Below are 22,840 nucleotides of genomic sequence, written 5' to 3' on the forward strand. Positions count from 1 at the left end.
CTTCGGCGTCTGGGAAGAAAATAAACACAATGGAGAAAGAGAATGGAGAGAAGAAGGTGGGCGAGGGAGAATAGTTGACCAATCACAGATGGCTCACTGTTCTGACAGGCAGCACAGGGCTTTCAAAGCCTGAACTTACTTGCCTGCACGGACTACGTCCCAGACCCACTATCTCTCCCGATTGGTCGCGGTCAGTTGGGGGCGGAGATAGGAGTCCTTGCTGCGTGGCGAAGCTACCCAGTCCTGGAAAGGGGCGGTAGGAGGATTGCCTCCACCTTGGATTGGGAGCGGCGTGACAAGACTGAGCATGCGCAGAAGAGGAGTGCCAACCACCGTACCTGGCAGTAACCCAGAGGGAAGGAGCAGTAAGGGGCGCAGCATAGGCACGGTGTATTCCTTTCCACATATCCATTAAGACTGTCCACCACGCTACGAGACCCCCACAGGCAGCATAAAGGTGGCACCGACTACAGATCCCACAAAGCAGAGGAACAAGCGAGAAAAGCAGACCATGCCTTCTAGACCGAACAACAGGGGCAAGAACCCCGGGGTCAAGCGAGGTCGGTACCCGTGTGATAGACACATATGCATTAGCAGGTGCCCATGCTTATTCTTGCGTATGTGTACCCTACCATGCACTCCTGTTTTCTACGTGTGCCTATATCTGCTCCCCGTGTGTGTGTGGCGCTATGGTTTTGCGCTGGGCTGTACTGAACGAGTGCTTTATGTAATCTTCCTTGCCGTACTGTAACTCGACAGTGTCTTACTGCTTGACCCTAAGCCATGCCCTGTGTATCCATGCCATGCGTCATGTATCGCGTTTGCCCTCTCTGCGTTGCGTTTGTGTCTTAGACAATTGGTACTCTGCCTATTGAAACCCTTTGCCAGTAGTATACTCTCCTTTTTGTAGTCGTGCTACACCAAGAGAGTTTTATTTGAGGTATTTTGGGGGCGTGGCGAAGCGCATGATGCTGCCACTATGCTCCATCAGTGTGTAGCCCATAAACGTATGTACATATCCCTCTGTGAATCTTTACCGCCCTCTGCTAGAGAACATTTCACCTTTCCTCCTTCTGTCCTCTCATAAATCTCTCTAAAGGACCACAATACGCTAATCGTAGAAGGCTGCACAGCATACTCATAGGCTGTTTAGCCAATTTGTAGTAAGTTGCACAATTCACCTCGAACGTGCTCTTTGCCCATCTGCTTATTTCTCCCTTAAAACACACCATCTGAACTTATCTTTCTCTCAATAGTTAAATTATTATTATTTGCACTGGTAGTTTACTGCGCTTGGACAAATCAGTATTTTGAACATTATCTATCCACGTTTCCTTAATAATCACGTTAGGGGGTGAATATTATCTGCTACTTAGGCCTACATGTAGTGTATATGCTCCCACCTTTCTTCTTTTTCGTATGTATTCAGACGCATGTCACCTGATACTTTTTTTTCTTATCAACTCCACAGTTTGTACATTTTTGAACGTTTAAAGTCGCACTTGCGAGTTGTGGTAGAACGGTGGCATTTGCTGTGATTAGTACAAATGAAATTGTGAAGGGATTAGTGCATCACCAGGCAAAGTAGGGCAGGAGCCCTCTGCATTGAGCAGGGTAGGCCTGGGGGCTGGGAGTTGTACAGGAATTACCGGAAAGCTTGTTAGATGAAGCAGACCCGCCTGGGATTGCTTTCATTCGTCGACTGTGCCATATTTAAAACAGTTATGTGTCCACAGTAGATCATTTCAGCGGTCAAATGTTTTCGACAACTCATTCGAAAACATGGCAGTCACATTAATTGAAAGGCATTGTTAGCTAGAACGCTGAATAGCCTGGGAACATTTTTACTAGCTTTGAATGAGTCACTTCGCTCAAGGCTGCTTTTATTAAAGCTTGCATGGAGACGAGGGAGAGAGAGAATATTTGGCTTCATGCTTGAAAAAGTATTGAAATTGTAAATTTTTGTGGCTGCCTATACGAATATCAAGTTGTGGGGGTGTCCTGTGCGTCGCGTGTGATGCTTTTTCTTTGTATTCTTACATGTAGTAGTGCTGTCTTTTCCTATTGTACATGTAGGTAGGCCTATTAAGTATCAGATTGCAAAGAAGGAAAAAAAACAGGGTTCGGTGAGCGCATCGCAATCTGATTGATGCAATAGCACACATTGAGATATCTTGCATGGTTTGGGCCTGTCCCAGAAATCTTCAATTGCCTCCTGTCCGGTTCCAAATAACCCATTAGTTCGCGTTTGTTTCGTCAGGAATGGATAACATGCGCATGTATTTGACTCCGTGAGACGGTTCACGTGCGAGAGTGTAATCCTGTGGAGTGTAAAAATGTTAGGAGAGAGAGAGGCCATGCTTTGTAAACAGGTTGGGCCCAGAGGCGGAAATTCACCCTTCCACTGCTTGGGCTACTATGTTCACGTGTCAGTTCTTAAAGGGGAGGGGAACAGATGGTTCCAATTTGTTGCTCTCATTGCTGTCCTCAGTCACGTTGCCTTTCTTTGCTTTTAGCTAACTGGCACTTGAGCGTTTTGTGCAGTTCAACTATTTAGAATAGGGATGACCAATTCTAGCAGGATAAGGCAAACTTTCCCGTTAGTTAAAGTAGCACAGACATTTTGCTGAGAGAGCCTATAGTCGTTAGCTGTGATTATTTGAGGTATATAGAGCAACCTGTGAGTAAGTTATTACTCCCAAGTGTGTCACTCCAGAATGGTGTCTTTCTGAGCTGTTCTATAATTGAGTATGCCTGCCAATTCAAATCTACCAAGAGGCCAATTTAATTTTTAAAATTGAAATCAAACTCTATGTGGATAACCTAGGAAGATTAGTTTATCTTTATGAAACTGAGCGTTTATGTACTAAATACCATACAGAGACAACAAACATAAATTCGGTGTATATACAAAGTAAAATAAGGGTTAAACGAAACAGTTAAACTTGTAACTGTGATAATGCCTCTTTAACTCTGTATTTGAAAATCAGCAGAGAGAACAGGGCAGCACCATATCCTCCTAATTATCAATTCTCATTAACAGAATTGCTCAATGTCTAACTTAAATATTTCTCACTCTACTTGTTACTTGATGTTGAGATGAGAATGTCCTCTGCATGATTTACAGTTGTGACTGCTGTCTGCATCCCCGAACAGCTTAAACCTGTGATCCTAGTTTTTGATCGTGCAGCTTACTAGTCTCATGTGCACCTTAGTCCCTCTTTGTCAATGATTGTTTCTGGTCCTTGGGCGGAACCAGGAGTGGGCGCACTAAGCGCACACTTAGTGACAGAAAGCTACTGTCCATGTCGTGGGTTTCCATGCTCGGAGCTCAGTGGTGACAGCATACTGTGTTAATTATAGTAACACCTTTTTTACCTGTGAGACTTGAATGTACGCATACTGGCCCATGTACAAAGCTCTCTGCTCACTTTGAACCTAGGATCCTGAGCCTGACATAACTTGCGCGATGCACATATGAATGTGTGCTAGGACTAATAGTGTGCTATGCACAAGTGATAACGGCCCACATGTTCCCGTTTAGAAGCCTAAAGCCAAGACCGAGTACAAGATGGAGAAAAAGCTCCCCTGTCAGCGTATTGATATTGCTGGCATCTCCTGGAAGGAGGGAGGAGCAGCAGTCAGTGGTGTGGAAAGCGGATACAGGCTGTCCTAAGAAATGCCAGGGTCCTTACCAATACTTTGGGCTGTAAATGACTAGCTGCCGTTAAGTAGATGCCAGGGGATGCAGGATGAGTCCTGCAGTATCTGTTGTTGAGGAAAGGCGTCCTTTAAATGGGCACAGAACTCTTATTACGGTTCCTGATCTTTGTGGGGATGGATTGTTAATAGTTGTGTGCAGCATGCTCATGCCTCTTTGTACTTCTGTGGTGGGAACTCCACCTCGAGACTCTACTAGGCAGAGCAGCAACGCAGACAAAGGCCAGATGTGGAAGGTGGCATGGCCTGGGCACATGAAAGGGGAACCAACCTAAAGTGGTTCCAAGGAAGCAGAACTGTAATACTTTCACCATCTGAAAAATCGGTATAAAGATGGGAGCTTAAGCCCCATTGTTGTTCGTTGTGTAATCTCTTCTGCCGAGGACTGGCTACTCAGCAGAGTACGTGGTGACTACTACGAAGCCCAAGGGTTGGTGTTGCATTGACAGCCAACTCCCAAGAGGCAAGGGAACATCGCCTGGAGTCCGGACTGAAGGAGGAATTAATGAACTGAACTGTCCTGGGCACCAAGACATCCTGCATGTGAGCAAGAGAAGGAAGTGCTAACCCCTCAGAAGGAACTGTTCGTGGATGAGACGGCTGTAACTTACTGTGGTGTAGGGTCTGTCCAGCAGAGACTTGCTAAGCAAGAGCACTGAAGGGATCGCAGTACTGCCGGCTGAGCCAGTGCTAATGGGAGTCACTTATCCATGTGCATCTATAAACGCACCTGGAGCTGTGTCCGAGTGGTGGGCCCAACTTAAGCAGGAAGTGCCTGTTGGTGGCCCGTGGGCCTTGTAGTTGGAATGCATAACCACAACACTGCCCAAGTCTGCTATAGATTTAGGACCAATTTGGAAGACTGTGACTAGAGAAGTGCCCCTGGAGAAGAATCGAGGTTGTCCTGTTGAGGCACTGCATGCAAAAAAAAATAATAGTGCTTGATGTCTGCCGCACCGAAGAATCCTCTGTAGGTGTGTGGCCGTCGCACACAAGAAGTGCCAAGTACTCACCAAAATATAGGTGAACCATGCTGTGAATAGCCACCGAATTGACAGAGTGAACCACGACCACCAGCCCGCTGACTGGAATAAGGCCACAGACGGAAGCCTCCGATCCTGGCATGACCCTCAGAGTGACACACTGCATGGCTGGCTGCCAGGCAGCTTTCTGGAACACTGCAGTGTGCCGCTTGGGAAGATTTCTGCTACAGGTGAGACCCCGCTGTGGCAGGTAGGCCAAACGCAGCCCTTCATCGAGCTAGGTGAGAGACTGAGCAGGCGTAGGCCCGAGAGACTGAGCGCTAAGACCAAATGAGGTGGGGGAGCATAAGCAGCACCTATAGATCTTACCTAGAACTCTGAACCTGCAAGAGGGGGGCACCCAAAGAAGGGGGAGCTCATGAAGAGACAGAAGGATGGCTAACACAATTATTCGTTAGAGGCCCCTGAAAGCACACAGACTCGCACCATTAAATCGGTTGTTCATGCATTGTTGAACATGTAGTGAAATTATGTTTTCTGTACAATAAAGGACTTTCCTTTTCTATGAAGAAAAGCACAGGGCTGGGCATTGATCTTATTGCGCTTTTACGGTAGTGGTATTGATGCTTGAGTACCCCCTTACTAATCGCCCTGAGAAACCTATGACTACTTGCCTCGCTACTCCTGAGAGTCAAGTGTGGAAAGGGGTTGTGCTTTGCTCAGTTTGTAGGGCTATAGTAAGACCGACCCCCAGGTCAGCAGTGACAAAAAGACCTCAAACTCCCACAGTGGTAGCCATGTAGCTCCTTCTCCTCCTGAACAGGGTCTGAAGCCTAATTAAGGACCCAGTGCCGGATTTACAAAGCCTTTTTGCAGTCCCAAACAGCTTGATTCGCAGAATCGAGCTATCTGTAGATGCAAACCGGCTTTTCTAACGTATCAAACCCAACATGCGATTCAATAGCACTTTAACGAATCCCAATTTTGGTTTCCCACTCAATACCAGCTCGCTATTTCGAGTGGGTGTGTTTAGGGCGTTTCTTCCAAATACAGAATCTTAGTGGTATGTATTAATGTTTTGTCAACATTTCATGGGTGGCCTTCCATTCGCAAACAGAAAGGGGTCCCCAAAGAACCACTTTCCCTGTGTGAATGTTGTAAAAAAACATAAGGAGGCTGTTGTCTAATGAACCACTGCCTACTCCTGTAAACAAAAAAAATATATATATATTTTTTTTTTTACACTTTTCATTCTTTTGTTTAAATGCATCTCATTTTCCATTAAGGAAACCGGGTTACATTTCAAGAAAAACCATCCCTTTACTTAAAAAAACAATTTGTCATTGAGGTCTGCTGACCTCAGCACACCAGTGATAACTGTGATTCCTAGTGGGTCACAATTTGTGAACTACCTCCTTAATATTCATGGGGTAGGTCAAATTGAGCCCCACTGTGACTCAGTAATTTGCAAATTATTAGTACATAGGTCTCCGCAAAAATACTGATTGCAACCAGTGTTTGAGACCAGTTATATGTACATCTGGCCCCTAGTCCGTCCCTTTCTTCTAGAAGAGCCTCCGACAGTGGGGTGTCTTAAGTTATAGTGGGTACAAGCTACCTGTCACTATTCATGCTTGCTGGGGGCCTTTATTATTGACATATTCAGGTATCTTTATTCATTCTTCTGCTGCTTTTCCGAAGGTATAGTGGGTACAAGCTACCTGTCACTATTCATGCTTGCTGGGGGCCTCTATTATTGACATATTCAGGTATCTTTATTCATTCTTCTGCTGCTTTTCCGAAGGCTTAGATTTGTTGCAATCACATTAACATTTTTTTTTGGATATATATGTTATTTAAAAAAAAATGTATTTTATAAAGTGGAAACTCCAGTGTTACACAGCACACCAGGAAGAGAGCATGTACGAAACCGAATGTACGAAACCGAATGTTTCATACTAGTACTCCCCTACAAGCAACATAAATGTTAGTTATTTGGGATGCCAAAATTGTTCCACCACTGCCCCAGATCTTCATGCACTTATGGGACAACCCTTAGCCTTGAAACTTGGTTCTTCAAATATCGTGCCTCTCTCAATGGCACTCAATCACGCACAGTTGCATATTTCTGGTGCCTGGCACTGTCTTTTTTGGCAACCATAGTACCAATTCCACCTAGAGCACGTTCTCCACAGGTGCCTCCAAGATCCCTAGTAGTCCATGCATGGTGGTCTACCTAGCATTTGAGACAGTGGTAAGTATCGATGTCCAGTATATTACAATCGCAGGATAGTCCAAAACTACATGGAAGAAATGACCTTCATTTGAGCTCCATTGGAAGCAATGTGGCAAAGGGATCCTACACTATGCTACAATCTTGGAGAGGGTGAAGTAAGCGGTGTGCAGATATTTAAGCTGCACATGCCTGGGGGGCATCTTGCCATCCTTCCTTTTTTGACTTTTTTTTTCTTCTTTGCGTTCTCGTTCAGTTTTATCTTTTGTCAGTGTTTAAACTCAATAGTGTCGTGGCTGAAAACAGTTGATCAGTAATTCTCTGGTCCTTGCACCGCGTCTTGATGCCTCTGGGAGAAAGCTCTAACTCATTTTCTTTTATTTTTTTTCTGTGAATAATGAATATTTGCACGAGTAATGAGCACTTCCTGGCTGTGATCCTGGTGCGAGGATTTGGAAGCAGCATGTGTTGGCAGATTCCACTATACAAATTCATGTTTGCTTTCCATTACACCGTGACCCAGATGAGCAAACAGTGACTGCAAATAACCGGTGGCCGTTGTAGGTAGCTTGCCTTATTCAGGGCCATCGCTGCACACCCCAGAGGTCACAGTTCTAAAGCTTTGTTTGATTGTGTTGGTCGTGTTAAGGAGAGCTCATCTCGGAGTAGCAGTGCTACCACACCTGCAGTTCAAAGCCACAGATGACCATGCTTCATGCTAGAGCTTGTGAACAGGTACGCTAAGTGCCCCGATATTGAAACCCGTACAGCTTGAAGACAGCACAATGAGTTCATTAGCTGTTATGTAGGCTATATCTAACCTGCAGTTCAGAAGTTAAAATCCTGGCATAGCAGGTTCAGCCTTTCATACCTCTCACTCGACACACAAAACGGGTGCCTTTGGGGTGCATAACAACATTTACTATACTGCAAAACACGAGACTAACCAAGAGCAGAATGAATGAAAGGCAGAGGGCTCCAACATTGCAAAGTGTGATTAAGACGCCATTAAATTGAGGTTCCATATAAAATATAGCCATACTCCCCTTTATGTACTTCTGGTTGTGTTTTGTCGTGGCTATGCCAATATGGGCCGTGTAAAGGGGACAAGGGAAACCCTACTCACAAGGAACCAGGGTAAGTATTATATAAACAGAAACAATAGTTCCTGTGGAAAATATAGTTAATAAATGAAAGTAAGCACAATGGCAGTGAAACAAGGGGTTAGATGGATGTCCAAAGGAGAAGCAAAACCATATACCACTCAATGTTTGGTAATGACAACGGATATATATATATATATATATATATATATATATATATATATATATATATATCTCTATCTATCCTTCAAATATAGGTACAAAAAAATCAGTGCAAGGTGTCCCCAATGAACATGGAACCTACAAAAATAGTGACCTATTGTGAAATAGACAATTGGTTTCCAACAATAGAGAAGTCGACCATCAAGAACAATGAACACAGCCTCCTTATTTAATAATAGGGGCTGGCGAATGGTTCGCTTTAAGTTATGTCAACGGCGTTTCGACCCCCTTTACAATAAAGGGTCTGTTCAGGACCGAATGATGTAGGGACATCTAAAAAACAATGGAAAAAATGCATCCTTGTGGGGGCCAAGACAGCTACATAGCTATATGGAAAGGTCAGGGGAAAGGCTGTACCTGCGAAGGGACATAGACTGATTTCCAGGAGCTCGTGGTATACCTCAACAGAATCCAAAAACACCTGACATTCATGTTCACTGGGGACACCGTGCACTGTTTTTATTTACCTATATTTGAAGGTCATATATGTAAATAACCGTCGTTTTTACCAAACATTGAGTGGTATATGGTTTTTCTTCTCCTTTGGACATCCAGCTAACCCCTTGTTTCACTGCCATTGTGTTTACTTGAATTTATTAACTATATTTTCCACAGGAACAATTGTTTCTGTTTATATATGCCAATAAGAGAGCAGTAAAACAGAAGCTGTGATGTGCCAATCAAATTCATGCAATTGGCTGTAATTGCATTGTGTGTGGTTCGTTGCATCACAAAAACGGCAAAATGTAATTGTGATGACTTCGCTATTTCGTGGTCATGAAGTTCAGTGAGCAGTTCTAATTTGCATTCCAGAAATGCTTGAACTCTGGAATAGCCTGTTTAGATTTTTCGGATCACTGGTATTTTCTCCGTCTCTGAGCTATAGGCGTGCTCACTTTTTGCCTTCTAAAGGTGAGAGCAGCACATTCGTTTTCCACTCTTTGTGGGGGCAGCATTATTAACAACCCATACCGTGTAGGGATGGGTGATTTTGGTTATCAGCTTATATAGGAAATAGTTTTATGTAGTGCATATTCACTGAGGTGCAGGTATTGTGTTATGGGTCTCAGCCCCTGGCGGTGTGAAGATTGAGCATACATAAGAATGCCCAAATCGTAACTTTTATAAGGACTAAAATCATATACGCAGCTACACAGCACCGTACTGTCTAAAAGGGCAGCGGGATGCTCCATGTGTGTACACAGAAAAGGAGGGGGTTAACCAGAGACAGTCAAGTAATCCATATGGCAGTGATGCGCCAGGCAGAGATGGTGTTGAATAAGTAAAATGAAGCCAAAAGGAGAATAATTGATGATATGAGCAGTAACCGTACATTCTTTTTTTGGCAAGCTTGCTGCCCAAGATCCCATATGAGAACAAGCACCAGTTGGGTGAGCCCTAGTTGGGTAGTAGCCCTAAGCATACTGGCTGCACCTGCATATGTAAGGAAGGGTCAGAAAACAAGAGACTGGTTAGTTGCTGCCCTGTCAGCACAGGAGCAGATCTGTCTGCATCATGTTACCCATTTGTCCTTGCGCCCGCATGCAAGCCCAGTACTGTTCTTGTGTCCCAGAGACCCTTGCTCTATTTTACATAAAGAGGCATCTTTTGGCCTATCTAGAATTTTCTCCCAGACAATTCCACTTGCATTCTTAGCAGTAAATGACATGTCAGGGTAAAAAACAGAAACCATGCTGTGACAAGAGACTGGCCCTTCTTCCATTGTTTTTACCTGGACAGCAGCATGGCACTGAACTGGTAGTTCTCAAGTTTGTTCAGTCTTAGTCCACCTCTTCAGTAGGTTGTTCCGATTCTCTTGTACTTTCTGAGGCTGGGGTGTTAAGCGGGTTCTCCCTGCCTGCAGTGACATGCGTACAATTTTCGAATATTGATAAAATCACTAACCTGGTTTGTAAAAAAAAAAAAAAAAATTCGAATGCTAGTGATTACCAACATTTTTCGTAGGCTTTCTTATTGTCCTTTGTTGCTTTCAGTGACAATGTACATTTAGTTAACAATGTTGCCTTTGGGGATACATTCTCCCCCCCCCCCCCCCATTTTTATTCACTACCTGCAATACAACACGCACCTACAGTTTGTGCTTCTCAGTTGTGATTCAGCATGGTGAGCCAGACATTTTGACTGTCAAATGTACCCTTTTGTGATCTTTGTAGCCAAATTGAGTTGCGTTTGAAGTTCATGAAGCTGTGTCCAAGGTCTGGAAAATGACCTAGCCATGGGTTTGTGCGCTTTCTTTGTTATTCCATTGAGGAATGTTTGCTGACTGGCCTGTCACGCCAATGTAAGGTGTCTAGTCGTGTTCAGATTTTATAACTACCTCCATTTAAAACCAAGGATACTATAAACCTATAAACCTAGATCATTTCTGTCCCTGGGCGGTTCACTCTTTTTTTTTATTTTTTTTTTTTATGTCTTGCCTGACCCAGCGCATGCGCTGGTCTGGCGAGACTTATTGAGAGGGGTCCAAAAAGTGCTACCAGGCCAGCCTAGAGCTACTGTGCATGTGCGCGGGCGCGCGCACCTCTCTTTACCGCAATTACTTTCACTTTCGCGGCCGCTTTGCATAGCCAATAGGTCTTGCTTTTGGGACCTTATAAGTATTTAGTTATGCAACTGTTGCATGGCTAAACACTTATAAGGTCCCAAAGGCGAGACCTATTGGCTATGCCAATGCTTGTTCTCTTTGGATGTAATCGTGGAATACTAGGTTAGCTTTTTGCTGTCCACCCCAAAAAAACGTTGCTGGGTCCACTAGAAGGGTTCCTTAGCATGAGTGTGTTTGATGTCTGGCAGTGTGTAGTGGGATGTGAAGCTTAGCTCTTTTGAAAACGTAAAGGGTTTCCGAGCGTCCATGCCATACACTGTCTGTAGCACATTGAGAAAGTGTTTTTGCATGGAAGCTTAAAGGGTCAAAGCAAGTGGATCGAGTCTGCTAAAGTTCCATCCCCAGGAATTGATTAAGGAATTGCGATTCTGTGGCTCATCGTACAGATTCAGCATAGCGTTATTTATACATTAAGGAGGGCCCTTTTGTAGAGTCCACATGTTAGGCGTACATGTTTTGAATGGGTAGAAGTTGTGCGCTTCCACAAAAACATGCTTTCTTTCCACACAGCTGTAATGATTTTCTTTATTTATCCGGCTGCCAGAGCTTGAAATTTCAGGGGCGCACACAGCACTTCTAAACTGTCTAAACCTCCTTTTATGTATTGTTAAGTTTTTTTGGTGTATACACACAGTAGTGGCTGCTGCTGGTCCTGGGTGGTGGTGGGCCGAAGGATGGGAAAAGAAAAAACACTTACCTGGAATGGCCGGCCCGTCTGGCTGCCGCCTCTCCTGCATCTTCCAAGTCAATTTCCTGCAGACTCCCGGTAACAGGAAGCACCCCGCTGACTGGCTCCTCTGAACCAATCACAGTTGTGATTGGTCTGAGCGCTCCGACTGCAACAGGGAACCTGTGCATGTTCCTGACCAGGCTGTGTAATGCAGCCTGGCAGGAGCATGCACAAAGTGCGCATGAACTGTTTGGTCGACCCAAGAGGGCCGGCCAAACAGTTTATGCGCACTTTGGGAGTGCACAGCACTCCTCCCCTGCTCTGTGTAGCCCCGTCCGAGAGACACTGACTACTATAGGAAAAATAACATGATAATAACGATGGTTATTATCATGTTGTTTTTCCTTTTGTTCATTGGGGCGACGCTCCTCCACCTTAGCAGAGGAGCTGCCACTGTGTGTGTGTGTGTGTGTATATATATATATATATATATATATATATATATATATATATATATATATATATATATATATATATATACACACACACACTACTGGTGGTCGCCAGTAGATTGTTATAGTTAGGACCGTGTTTCCATAGGAAATCCGCAACATTCTATTTGGAACAACTTTGGCGCCAATTGACGAATCCTCGCGAAATTCTCAAAATAGGTGGGGTGCTCCGCTCCTTCCGTGAAAGTCTCGGGGGGGGGGGGGGGATTCGTCAAGCGGGGGCTGAGAAAAAGGGGGGGTCCCAAAACGCATTTTTCCATAGGACCTGTAGTCCGAGCTTCAGCCCGAACGGCTGAACAGAATTACTTGAAATTTGGCAGAGAGGTAGCCCTCAGGTCAGGGATGTGCCTTTTGAAGGTCTCGTGTAAATCTGTTCAGTATTTCCTGAGAAAATAGCATTTAAATCAATATATACATCTATAGGCGCGCTCCGAGCGCGTACCGTAGGCTTACCGTACGCGCACGCCGCCGTGCGCGATTCTGATTGGTTGTTAGATCTTAGTAAACATTCGAATCGGTCAAAACCAGGAAGTGTCGGCCGCCATTTTGTCTCTCGCACTCTGAGGGGGTGAAAAACAAAGGTGGAGAACGTGAAAAGGGGGCAGGGTGGACAGTTCCTGACCCCCTAGCCTTTGTCAGGGGGTCCCAGAAGGACCCCCAAGGGCAAAAATTTATTGTAATTTTTTTTCGAAAAATCGCAGAATGCGCGTAGCGTACGCGCATGACGTAAACTGAAAAATTCCGCGAACTTCGCGTAACGATTCCGCGACTACGCGTACCGTACGCGCACGGCAAAATTTTTTTTGCAAAAAGGAGAGATTAAAAAAAAAATTGTGAGGTAAGGTTGGCTCTTAAAAGAGCCGTTGTGTTAATACAGGGATAGAGGAAAGAAAGAATGGGAATATTATGAACGTCTACAAACGTGCTGGTCTATCTTATTGTTAATAAGGGAAACACTGGTCTCCCCAAAAACAATAAGACCACAACACGTTGTACACCTCATTGAAACCCTCCGAAATCGAGGGTTAATGTCCAGAGGAGCTGAAGAAGGTGATGCTCCCACCTCAGAGGAAGGGCTCAGCTGAGCTGCCGATGATGTACTCGGCTGAGCTTCTGAGGTTGGGCTCCGGTGACTTACTGAAGAGTTTTCTTCAGTATGTCGAGCAAAGGTCCTGGGATGTTTCTCTAATGTGTCTCATCATAGAGTGATTTCCAAAGGAATACTTCTTCCTTGGATTTCCTCTAGATAAAACACGGTCACAAAGTGTGCAAGTGACCAATGGAGCATTCACCTTTTTCTGCCCCTCTGGAAAAGTAAAATACTCCCACACAAGAATTCTTTTGTTTCTTCCTTCTCAGTCTGATGATGGTGCTGCTAGGCTCACTCTCAGAAGAGGACTGCTGCTCTGCCATTGTATCTCAATGTCAATTCAGCTCCTTCTCCTAGGGGATCTCGAGCAGTAATGAGGGGAATGGGTGTGGTGTTGGTAGTTTCTGGAACTGAAAGTAGTTTAAACCAATGAAAAGTGTTCTTTCTGGATCACATGACCTACCGTGCGCGCTCCGTAAGCTTACGCTACGCGCTCGTAAACAAGTACGCATGCGCAAACGTGACGTAAACATGCGCTTACAGAGCGCGTACGTAGGACGCACTCGTGCATGCGCATTACACGCACCCGCGTAACCGCGACGTTGGTTCCGCGCAACGCGCATGCGTGTACGCGTTGCCGAAGAAGTACGCGTACGTACGTCACGTACGTATCACGTAAGCGCACCGTACTTATGATGTACGGAGCGCGTAGCGTCAGCTTACCGTACGCGCACGGCAAAAAATCCATTAAAAAAAAAATTCAAAGTTTCAAGGGTTGTAGAAGATAACTGTGATGTACAACTATATGTTAACATTAATTTTTACAAAATTAACCATTCCATAATGCAGGATATAGTACATTTTTTTTTTATACATAGGTTGGATATTATTTTTTAACAAATCTCAAAAAAAAAAAAAAAAAATTGCATTTAAAAAACCTTTGAAATTCACTGAAAAAACCATAGGTTTCACACACGTTATAGTTAGGAATTAGCATTTAAAAAACCTTGCAAATTCACTGAAAAAACCATAGGTTTCACACATGTTATAGTTAGCTGGACATTTCACTCGTGAAAAACCAATGAAATTCCCCCGTTATAGTTAGTGCAGGCAACTATAACTCACGCGACCGCAATCCTCTGCTGATGATGTGAGATATTACATCACTGATGACATATGTGTCTTTCTGAAAAATAAATATTTGTAATATATGTATAGCTAAAGATTAATGGAAGAAGACATGGGTAAATAAGTGTCTAAATACAGTGATGTAATATCTGACGTCATCAGCAGAGGATTGCGGTCGCGTGAGTTATAGTTGCCTGCACTAACTATAACGGGGGAATTTCATTGGTTTTTCACGAGTGAAATGTCCAGCTAACTATAACATGTGTGAAACCTATGGTTTTTTCACTGAATTTGCAAGGTTTTTTAAATGCTAATTCCTAACTATAACGTGTGTGAAACCTATGGTTTTTTCAGTGAATATATATATATATATATATATATATATATATATATTACACACACACACCTCTGTCTAAACTGGATAATTCATGGTATTTATCTCTGGCATCCCTACAGATGGGAGGAGGTAGGTACGTGCATGGAGTTTTTAGGTCTGGTTGGCAGTGCACCTGATTATCCTAAATGTATTTGCTTCCACACAAATACATATACATGTCCATGCTATTTACTTGTAATGGTTACCATATACAATGACTTTAAAGTCAGACCTATTAGCATTGCAAATGATTGTTACAGCTGCTTTATTTAGTCTTCCGACACTTTCTTTCCACTTTTGTGACCGGTAACAAGTTACATTGTGCTTGGATGGTGACCGTCTGCTGTCGGCCCTTCGTAAACACTGTTCATCTGTGTATGGTATAATGCTCACTCCAAACAGTTTCCCTCTGCTCTTCTTGGCAGTAAGTCTCACAGTTAAGAAAACCTCCCTTTGCACTAACATAAAGCGATTGAATAGAATTCCAAGTTACATGACCACATAATTACCGGGTTTTAAACGGATTATGAAAGCATTCAAAAGTCTGTGCACTTCTTTTTTTTTTTTTACATTTTGTTTTAAATTTTCTTTTAACTGTGCAGGTTTGTGGTTTTTAAAGTGTGAAGAAGAAAGGCGCTGCCAGGGGCGAAACGTAGCATATAGTTGCCACGTTTGTTTTAATGCAAAATCTAGACTTTGATCCCCACCCGTTTTGGCACAGTATTGTGCAGCATCCTTGTCGCCCTTAGTAAATACGTGGGTGTGCGCACACCTATATGCTATTTAACTCTATTTCTTTACTGTTGTTAACCAGCTCAGTGGTACTCCTTTTATTGACCTTAGAAAAAAAGATTAAGTTGGCCACAGCCAGATTTGATCTCGTCACTATCGTGTTGTCCTCAGACTACGACAGTCAAACTCAAATCCATTGGGTATTTTATCTACTTATCTGCAGGACTAGTTTCCGCTGGTGAAATAGCTAAAAGGAGGGCTGTGGCTCTGGCTTCAGAGATCTGTGTATTCAGCAGGTCTCAAGACAGTATTCCTAAGAGAATTCGGATGTCCGTGTATCACCTGCAGGTTTCGGTTTTTAAACCTGGTCTTAGCTCAGTGGGTTAATGTATTTATTGCTGAGGTCCTTGAGTAGCCTACGTGGCACAAGTTTGAATACTGGTAACCTATTCAATTGGATTATGCACCATCCACAAACCATTTGTATGCAATTTGTAAGGCATTCGTATGAATCCTTTAAGGGCTAATTCAAATGCTTTGTCTTGTGAAGTCGATAACATAAGCACCATTTAATTGGGCAGTGATTAACAGCTTTTAAGTGCCAAACAGCAATTGAATTGTATCTTTTGCTACTTAAAACCTGGTTATTAATATAATTATACATGGAGTAAGTGAGAATTTATGTAGCGCAAACTATCTCTTCGCACTTCAGGTAATCTAAATGCATTGTGTTACATTTCATATTCATAGAGAAGCCATTTATGTTCATTGCCTCTGATTAAGACCGAATGCAACATATCTTGAAACAAATTCTTCAATCCCTTGTTGTTTCTTCTAGTATCATCAGGTACATTTTCTTCACCATTTTTTTTGAAGTCTCATCTTTTTAAAAGAGTCTGACAAATTTGAATGTCTAGAATTCTCAAATTTTCTTGTAATCAACTTGAGAAGTGTTCTGCAAAACATAATGTAATTTCCTCTTGTGTACGGGACGAAATGTGTGACCGTGTACACCTGCTCCCTTTAACATCTCGCACCTTCTCCCCAGGACACAAGTTTGAATAAAAAAACTACTTATTGTCCACAATATACAACGACTAAAGAGTCTGCGCCTCTACTTTTCAGATCTTGCCTAAAACTGCATATGTGAAGTCTCTTACGAGACCTATTGTCTTAGAGTGGGCATAGAGTCCACCCATTGCTTACCATTGGTTGGCTTCATTGTCACTCGATTGCTTGCTTGTTATTAGTTAGCAGTGTGCGTCTAATTTTCCTCTACTTGTGTTTGTCGCACCCCTTACTATGCCCTTCCACTGCTTGCTTATTCAGACTATACATTTTTTCTTTTTGTTCAAACACTCTCCCCATGTGCTGCTTCACACCTTACATCCCAACCTGCCTCTGTTGCCCACCTGTTTTCTTCCTTTATCTTAAATACAATTGTGCACTAATATATCTTTTTTTTCTTTTTCTATTTGAAGGTCCAAAACGGTTGTCTGCCATTGTGGAACAGTCTATTTTTTTTCTTTTCCACAATGCTGTTTTGCATCGGCATAAAGCTTGGCAAAGTCATGAGTCTTGATTATCAACGCCAAAGGGTAGACCTATTGACTTTGCCAGTGTTTGTTTCTTTTGCAGATTCACACGGCTTCATATATTTATTTTTGGAATCTGCAATGCAAAAGCATTCACTCTGGTCACCGGGGGTCAACTGGCAACTATCAGTTCCATATTGTGCACAGTAACAGGTTCCCTTTTGAAAACTGTTGCACTGTCCTTTTGTTAAAGCATTGTTTGGCCTTCCAAGAAATGGAGCTGACAGAGTACGGCCTACTGGTCTGGCCATTCTCGGAATATAAAAAAAAATGGGTTCAATTGTGCCCAAGTGGCATCTTGCTTCTTTTTTGATTTACTTTACCCAGTCCCTCAAGTAACTGGGTAACCTGTGTGTCGGACATAACCCAACTCGGGCAGTCAGCAGCAGCTGTGCAAGGCCTTTTGGGTTGGCCTTGAGGCATGCAGTGGTTGGCCACAAGGTGTGGACCCTGGCCAGCCCTGTGACCAACTGGCCATGGGTGTTCAGGCATTGTGACCAACCGATTACAAACGTTCACATCTGCACCAACTCTAGTACCGTGGATAGGAAAGGAATGATGCAGATAAGATTCCTGCATCTCATATCAGATTCCTGGTTTTTAAATGTTTGAATTCATGAATCCCAAATGACAGCTACTCAGAAGTGTTAACTCTTTAAAGCCCACTCAGCAACTTTTTAAAATCGCTTCTATTTCAAAAACTAGTGCACAGATTTTCCCCAAACCAACAAAAATAGGCGTTCGGAGTGAAGTCCTACTTTCATGCCGTGTTTGGAGTAAATCTGTTCAGCAGTTTCCACTGTCGGCGAGTGTAAAATTTTCTATGGGAGCTAAAATGGAATACTTCATTCTTTTGCCACTCTGCTATTTTTAGGTATCGCCTGAGCCAGCGCATGCGCTGCCCTGCAAGACATTTAGTAGGTGGGTTTTCCAAGTGCTGCCACAGGCTTTTGGTGGCCTAAAGCTTGTGTGCACGCGCGCAGCCACCATCTGTCTTTCCTTCGTTGATCGCGATCACTTTCGCCGCGCGGCCGTGTCACTTTCTCGGCCGCGTGGCCAATGCTTGTTGGGGTAGTTGCACGATTTTATGGTTCAGTCACTCCCATATTTCACGCTGGAATTATTTGGTATTTGTTTTAATATTTCATTTTACTGTACTTCGTAGCTTTTTGTTCTCAATTTTCATACATATCGCGCTGTTCCACTCTCTTATCAGTTTCTGCGAGATATATATATATATATATACCTGTTTTTGTTAGTCTTTGACCGCTGAGGAAAAATCCGGAGAACCCCTTGTTAAATATTCGTGAGTGGTTCAGGCCATGATGACTGTCGGGGGTAAAATTAACATAGAAAGCTCTCTGTTCATGAGGAATTCAACAACGCTCTGCCATGATGAGGGAGACGAACTTTAGCCCTTATGTGCTTAGTCTATGCCTGTGCCCTACCTGAAATGTCACCTAACTGTGGAGATTTTACCAGTTCTGCTCAGGTTTTTTTTTTTAATACTTTGCGGCCATGCAGCAACACTGAATGTAACAAAGTGATGCAACCTCGTTTTTTCTTAGCAAAGTCCCCGCTGACCGCTTGAAATGATCGTGGGTTCACGGAGTGCATCCTACTCAAGGGAGCACAGACCCTGTCTTCGTCGTGTAGGAGTGAATGAAAGGTGTGTGGAGAGGATACATCCGGGGACATTCCTAAACACGATCCCTGGCATGAGCTTAACACGTGTAGAGAGACGTGCAGCCGTTACCGTGGACTGCTGGTTGGCTGCATTTTAACTTTGTGACCCGAGATGTTTACTTCCTGTTTTCAGGATACTTTTGGCGCAGAAATAAAAACCATACATGTCTGCTTTGTTTTGATATTTCTACAGACATAGCTGTATCTCACAGAGCTTGATTTAACTCCTTTTAATAGGGTGTTGGTGTATAATAACCACCCGGTGGCAGCAAACGTGGTACGGCTGCGCTCAGAACACTTTTTTTCTTATATTAGGCCCTGACCTGTGCCAACAGCACCAGGGTGGAGTATAGTTTATGGAGCAGTCAAGCAGGAAAATCCACGATGGGCTCGCACGTTTCCCTTTTCCAGCCTTCTCAGCTTTGTGTGTCACGTCTACAGAAAAAGATTGTGTTATAGGGCAACCCAAATTATGTGACTTAAGGACAGGAAGATCCAACCATGTCATCGGCTTATGGAAAGGTGAGCCAATGGGCGCGTGCAAACCAACAGTGCGTCAGCACGCACGGGCTGCAGTAAACGCTGAGGGCAAGCGCGCGGGACTTCGTTTTCCTCACCTGCACCTCGCTCTGCTCGCTTTGCCAGCCTCTGGCGGTACTTAAAGTAATGCTGGCCCACATGGGACCCTAAAATAGTTCCACACTGCATGGCTATATAACGTGACCTTCACTTGTCACCTTAGTTACAATGATATAAAGGAGGGTGCCTAGCAGTCCAACTGGGCCAGACTCTGACATCCTCCCTCTCCATGCAAGACCCCTGTCTTGCCCCATAGAATCGCAGAGAGGATGACTCCAATGACGCAACCAACATAGAAAAAGCTTTGGCATAGCCAATAGGTTTCGCCTTTGGGACCTTATAAGTGTTTAGTTATCCAGCACAATATCCTTGGTGCAACAACTTCAAGAGTTGCATGGCTAAACACTTGACGAGACCTATTGGCTATGCCAATGCTTGTTTCCCCTTGCATGGATTGGTGCGCAAATTGGCATGCTGCACAATAACTGGAAATACAAAGCAAATGCCAGAGTTGGTGCAAATTAGTAAATGGGATTAGAAGTTGTAGGCATATGCACTCCCTAATGCCTGAGGCATGTAGATTCGGGATCGTAGAAGTCAAGTCAACCATGGGGAATGTGCTCTGACAACTTGCTTTGGCTCACTCTCAACTCTCATTGGTGGTGAGGTACAAATATTCGGGAGCCACAACCAACTTCCACGTACCACCATTCAAGGAAAAAATCTTCCACGGGACTCATTGGTGCAACGTGTGAAATGCGACATTATGAAAAGAGATGATCTGAAAATATAAACTTAAATAATGAAAGAATAATGTTAAGAATACGAGCCCAACATCGAAACCTTTCACTGAGAAAGAAGAAACCTGCTAGTAGGATGCAAACAAAAGCACTAGGGACAGCTGCACTTGGTTGACCTAAGAGAAAGGTGGCTTTCAGTGTTCAGTACCAGTGATGACATTTTCCAGCTGGTAGTAGGGCAATGCAGCACATGTTGCCTTCCCATTTTAGACGTGATGAATAGAAAGGGTATGTGCTGATCTCTACTGTGCTATAAGTGCAGACCGCCCTCATGACAGAGCGGAGCCTTGCACCAGGGGCCCCCTTTGTATTTTGGGAACAAATAAAAATGCATCTTCCAGTTAATTGCTCCACATTGAACGGACGAAAGACCGCACATCCACCCACTGTGAATCCCGGGAGTCGCTTACGCACAAAAACAAACTGTAAGGTGAGATGAAAGGTCCATGGAAAGGGATGGAACAAGGTAGGGTGGAAACCCAGAGACATTAAAGCTCACAGCAATATTATTCAAAGATTCGATTCGTCAAAATTGATTTCTTTATCATGTATTGGTCATGAACTTGTCACCTATACGTCCTCGGCTACAGCACAGGTGTTCAAAAGAGCCAGAATGTCATTGTTCGCTCAGTAATCTTGTTCGCTCAGTAATCTTGGAATAATATTTTGTGTCTCTCTGTGTTGGGCGCTATAACAGAAAATATAAAGATGAAAACAAGTTAATTAAAAGAATACTGGCATGTAGCGTAATTTCTAGCAACAATATCCTCATAGGTAATGTTTCACAATTGTGTATTTAATTGTAGATCACGGCTTCACCAGAGGACGACTAGGCTGATCACATTTATGGTTTAAAAAGAGGACTTTGTTAACATGCCATGCTAAATATAGGAAATTAAAAATATATATCTGATTTCACACAAGTTAATTCAGACTAGTTAATGCCGTATCTAGCTGTACAGTTAAAGATATATTTTTCTGTGCCAAGTGCATGTTACGAAACCTGACACGAGTCAATTTCGCAAATGAACCACGTTTTTAAACAGAGCTTTCCTGGATCTTCTCATCCATACGTGGGTTTTCCCCTTTACACACAGTTTGCCCGGCCGCCAGAATCCCACTCTGTGAATACCTATGCACTCTCCTAAAAACCTGAAACTTTGGCCTCTTCAAACCCATTGTAACGTGGTGAGCCATCATACTTGTTTAGAGTGTAGATTTCAGGAGTTACAGCTTCTTTGCACAAGGACCCGTGCATTGCCTGTAATATAAGACATTTAATGCAAGCGGTTAACCTAATATCCCCTAACTCGAAAATGAGTTTATTCTTGTCCTGGCATGAACAGAAACTCTAGTTCATCTTTAAAACATGAAAAAACTACGACATATGTTGGGTCTTAGGGAATATTTTTAAGACCTGGCATGGCTATACTCCCCAACGACTAGCTAAATACACACTGATATCCACGGGTCTAGATAAGCTGTTAGAATCACAAAACAACGATGATGCATGTCACCACTGGTGAGTGATGGGAATCCGTCCTTTTATAGGATTTCTCCTTCTGTAGTCTGCTAGAGGTATATAGGTTTGGTCACCACATTTAGGTCTTTTTGCATCACATCCAACTGAATTGCCTCGTCCTCCAATCCCTCTTCCCGCTGTTGCTTCGTCCCTCTCAACCCGTGCCTGCTTGCCCGGTGCTTTTCCGATTGTCCCAGACTGTTAGTCTCCCAAAAAAATCCGCTACCTACGCCTGGATATGAAACACTTGAGGTCTGCTGTTTTCCCAAGAACAGACTACACAGATTCCACGTTATACCAAACACACGTCCAAATACAGTTGAGCGATAACTTCAGAGTGGGCTGGTCAGTTACTTACAAAATCTGCAGCACATTTACTTCCGAGGCAACAGTGGGTGGTTCGTTCCGGTGAGTGGTGCTCGTAGCTTTTTGAGGCAAGGGCTTTTTTTTTGCTAACCAATAACATACTTTATTGAGAGAGAAACCGCAACTGAGCCACTCCCAGGACAACTCTTTAGTCTGTCAATCCCATTAAACTGGCTTTCTAATTACCTTTCTCGGCCTTCACTTATTCAAGTCGATCAGTGTTTTTCGTGCAATTAAGTCAGTAAAGATTCTAGCAGAGGAAACAGGATCTAAGTCCCAGGTACGGTATCCTCTCGCTTGGTTTGGGAAGGGTTGCCATGCATGTTTAACTATTGTGGGTGCACTGAGATACCCCTCCTTTGTTTCATGTCCAGGCTTCCTGTGACAGTTTCGCCTCTCCAGCAGCTTTTTTTCCAGTCTCCCTCCTGCCACCGGTCGTCGTACTTACCAACTCTTTGTCCCTCATGTTTCTTATCTATCTTTTAGGTTAATGCGGTTATCCGCTTTGGTGCTTACGCTGACCTTGCATCTGCAAGCGTCAGTAACGGTTGTTGCCTCAGCCTGCCAGGCTATCAAACTAGCTAGGCTGAAGGAAGCTTCATAAAAGCATGTACAGCATAGCTAAACCGAGACCTATTGGCTTTGCCAATGCTTTCTTTCCTAGACGCGACGAGGCCAAGATATTCGAGCCGTCATCATGAGACTGCGTGGCAGAGGTCTCTGTGGCTCGCTCTGTCTTTTTTCCAGAAATGTGGTTCCTGAAGGCCCTGTTGCAGACAACATATTTGAATATTTACGGATATTTTTAAAGCTGTAGTTGTGCACCTCAATAACCTCCACCACAATAACCTCCTCCATCAACTAACTCCCCCCCCCCCCCCCCCCCCACCCCAAAAA

The 22,840-nt window shown here is 43.7% G+C and overlaps 1 protein-coding gene across 6 annotated transcripts in view; it reads left to right on the forward strand.

Annotated features, from left to right (window-relative positions):
* Positions 1-294: 294 nt before the first annotated feature.
* Positions 295-22,840, forward strand: part of ASPH (aspartate beta-hydroxylase) — a 675,802-nt gene continuing 653,256 nt past the window's right edge. For 2 of the 6 annotated variants that reach the window (XM_085605545.1, XM_085605551.1), the window contains exon 1: positions 295-560. In XM_085605545.1, coding sequence (XP_085461671.1) covers positions 512-560 — 49 coding nt within the window. In that variant the 5' untranslated portion in view covers positions 295-511. The remainder of the gene's footprint in view (positions 561-22,840) is intronic. The other 4 variants (XM_085605546.1, XM_085605548.1, XM_085605552.1 and 1 more) reach the window with 4 other exon arrangements.

The sequence above is a fragment of the Triturus cristatus genome, chromosome 5_1 (assembly GCF_964204655.1).
Source record: "Triturus cristatus chromosome 5_1, aTriCri1.1, whole genome shotgun sequence".
In the NCBI taxonomy this organism is placed as follows: domain Eukaryota; kingdom Metazoa; phylum Chordata; class Amphibia; order Caudata; family Salamandridae; genus Triturus; species Triturus cristatus.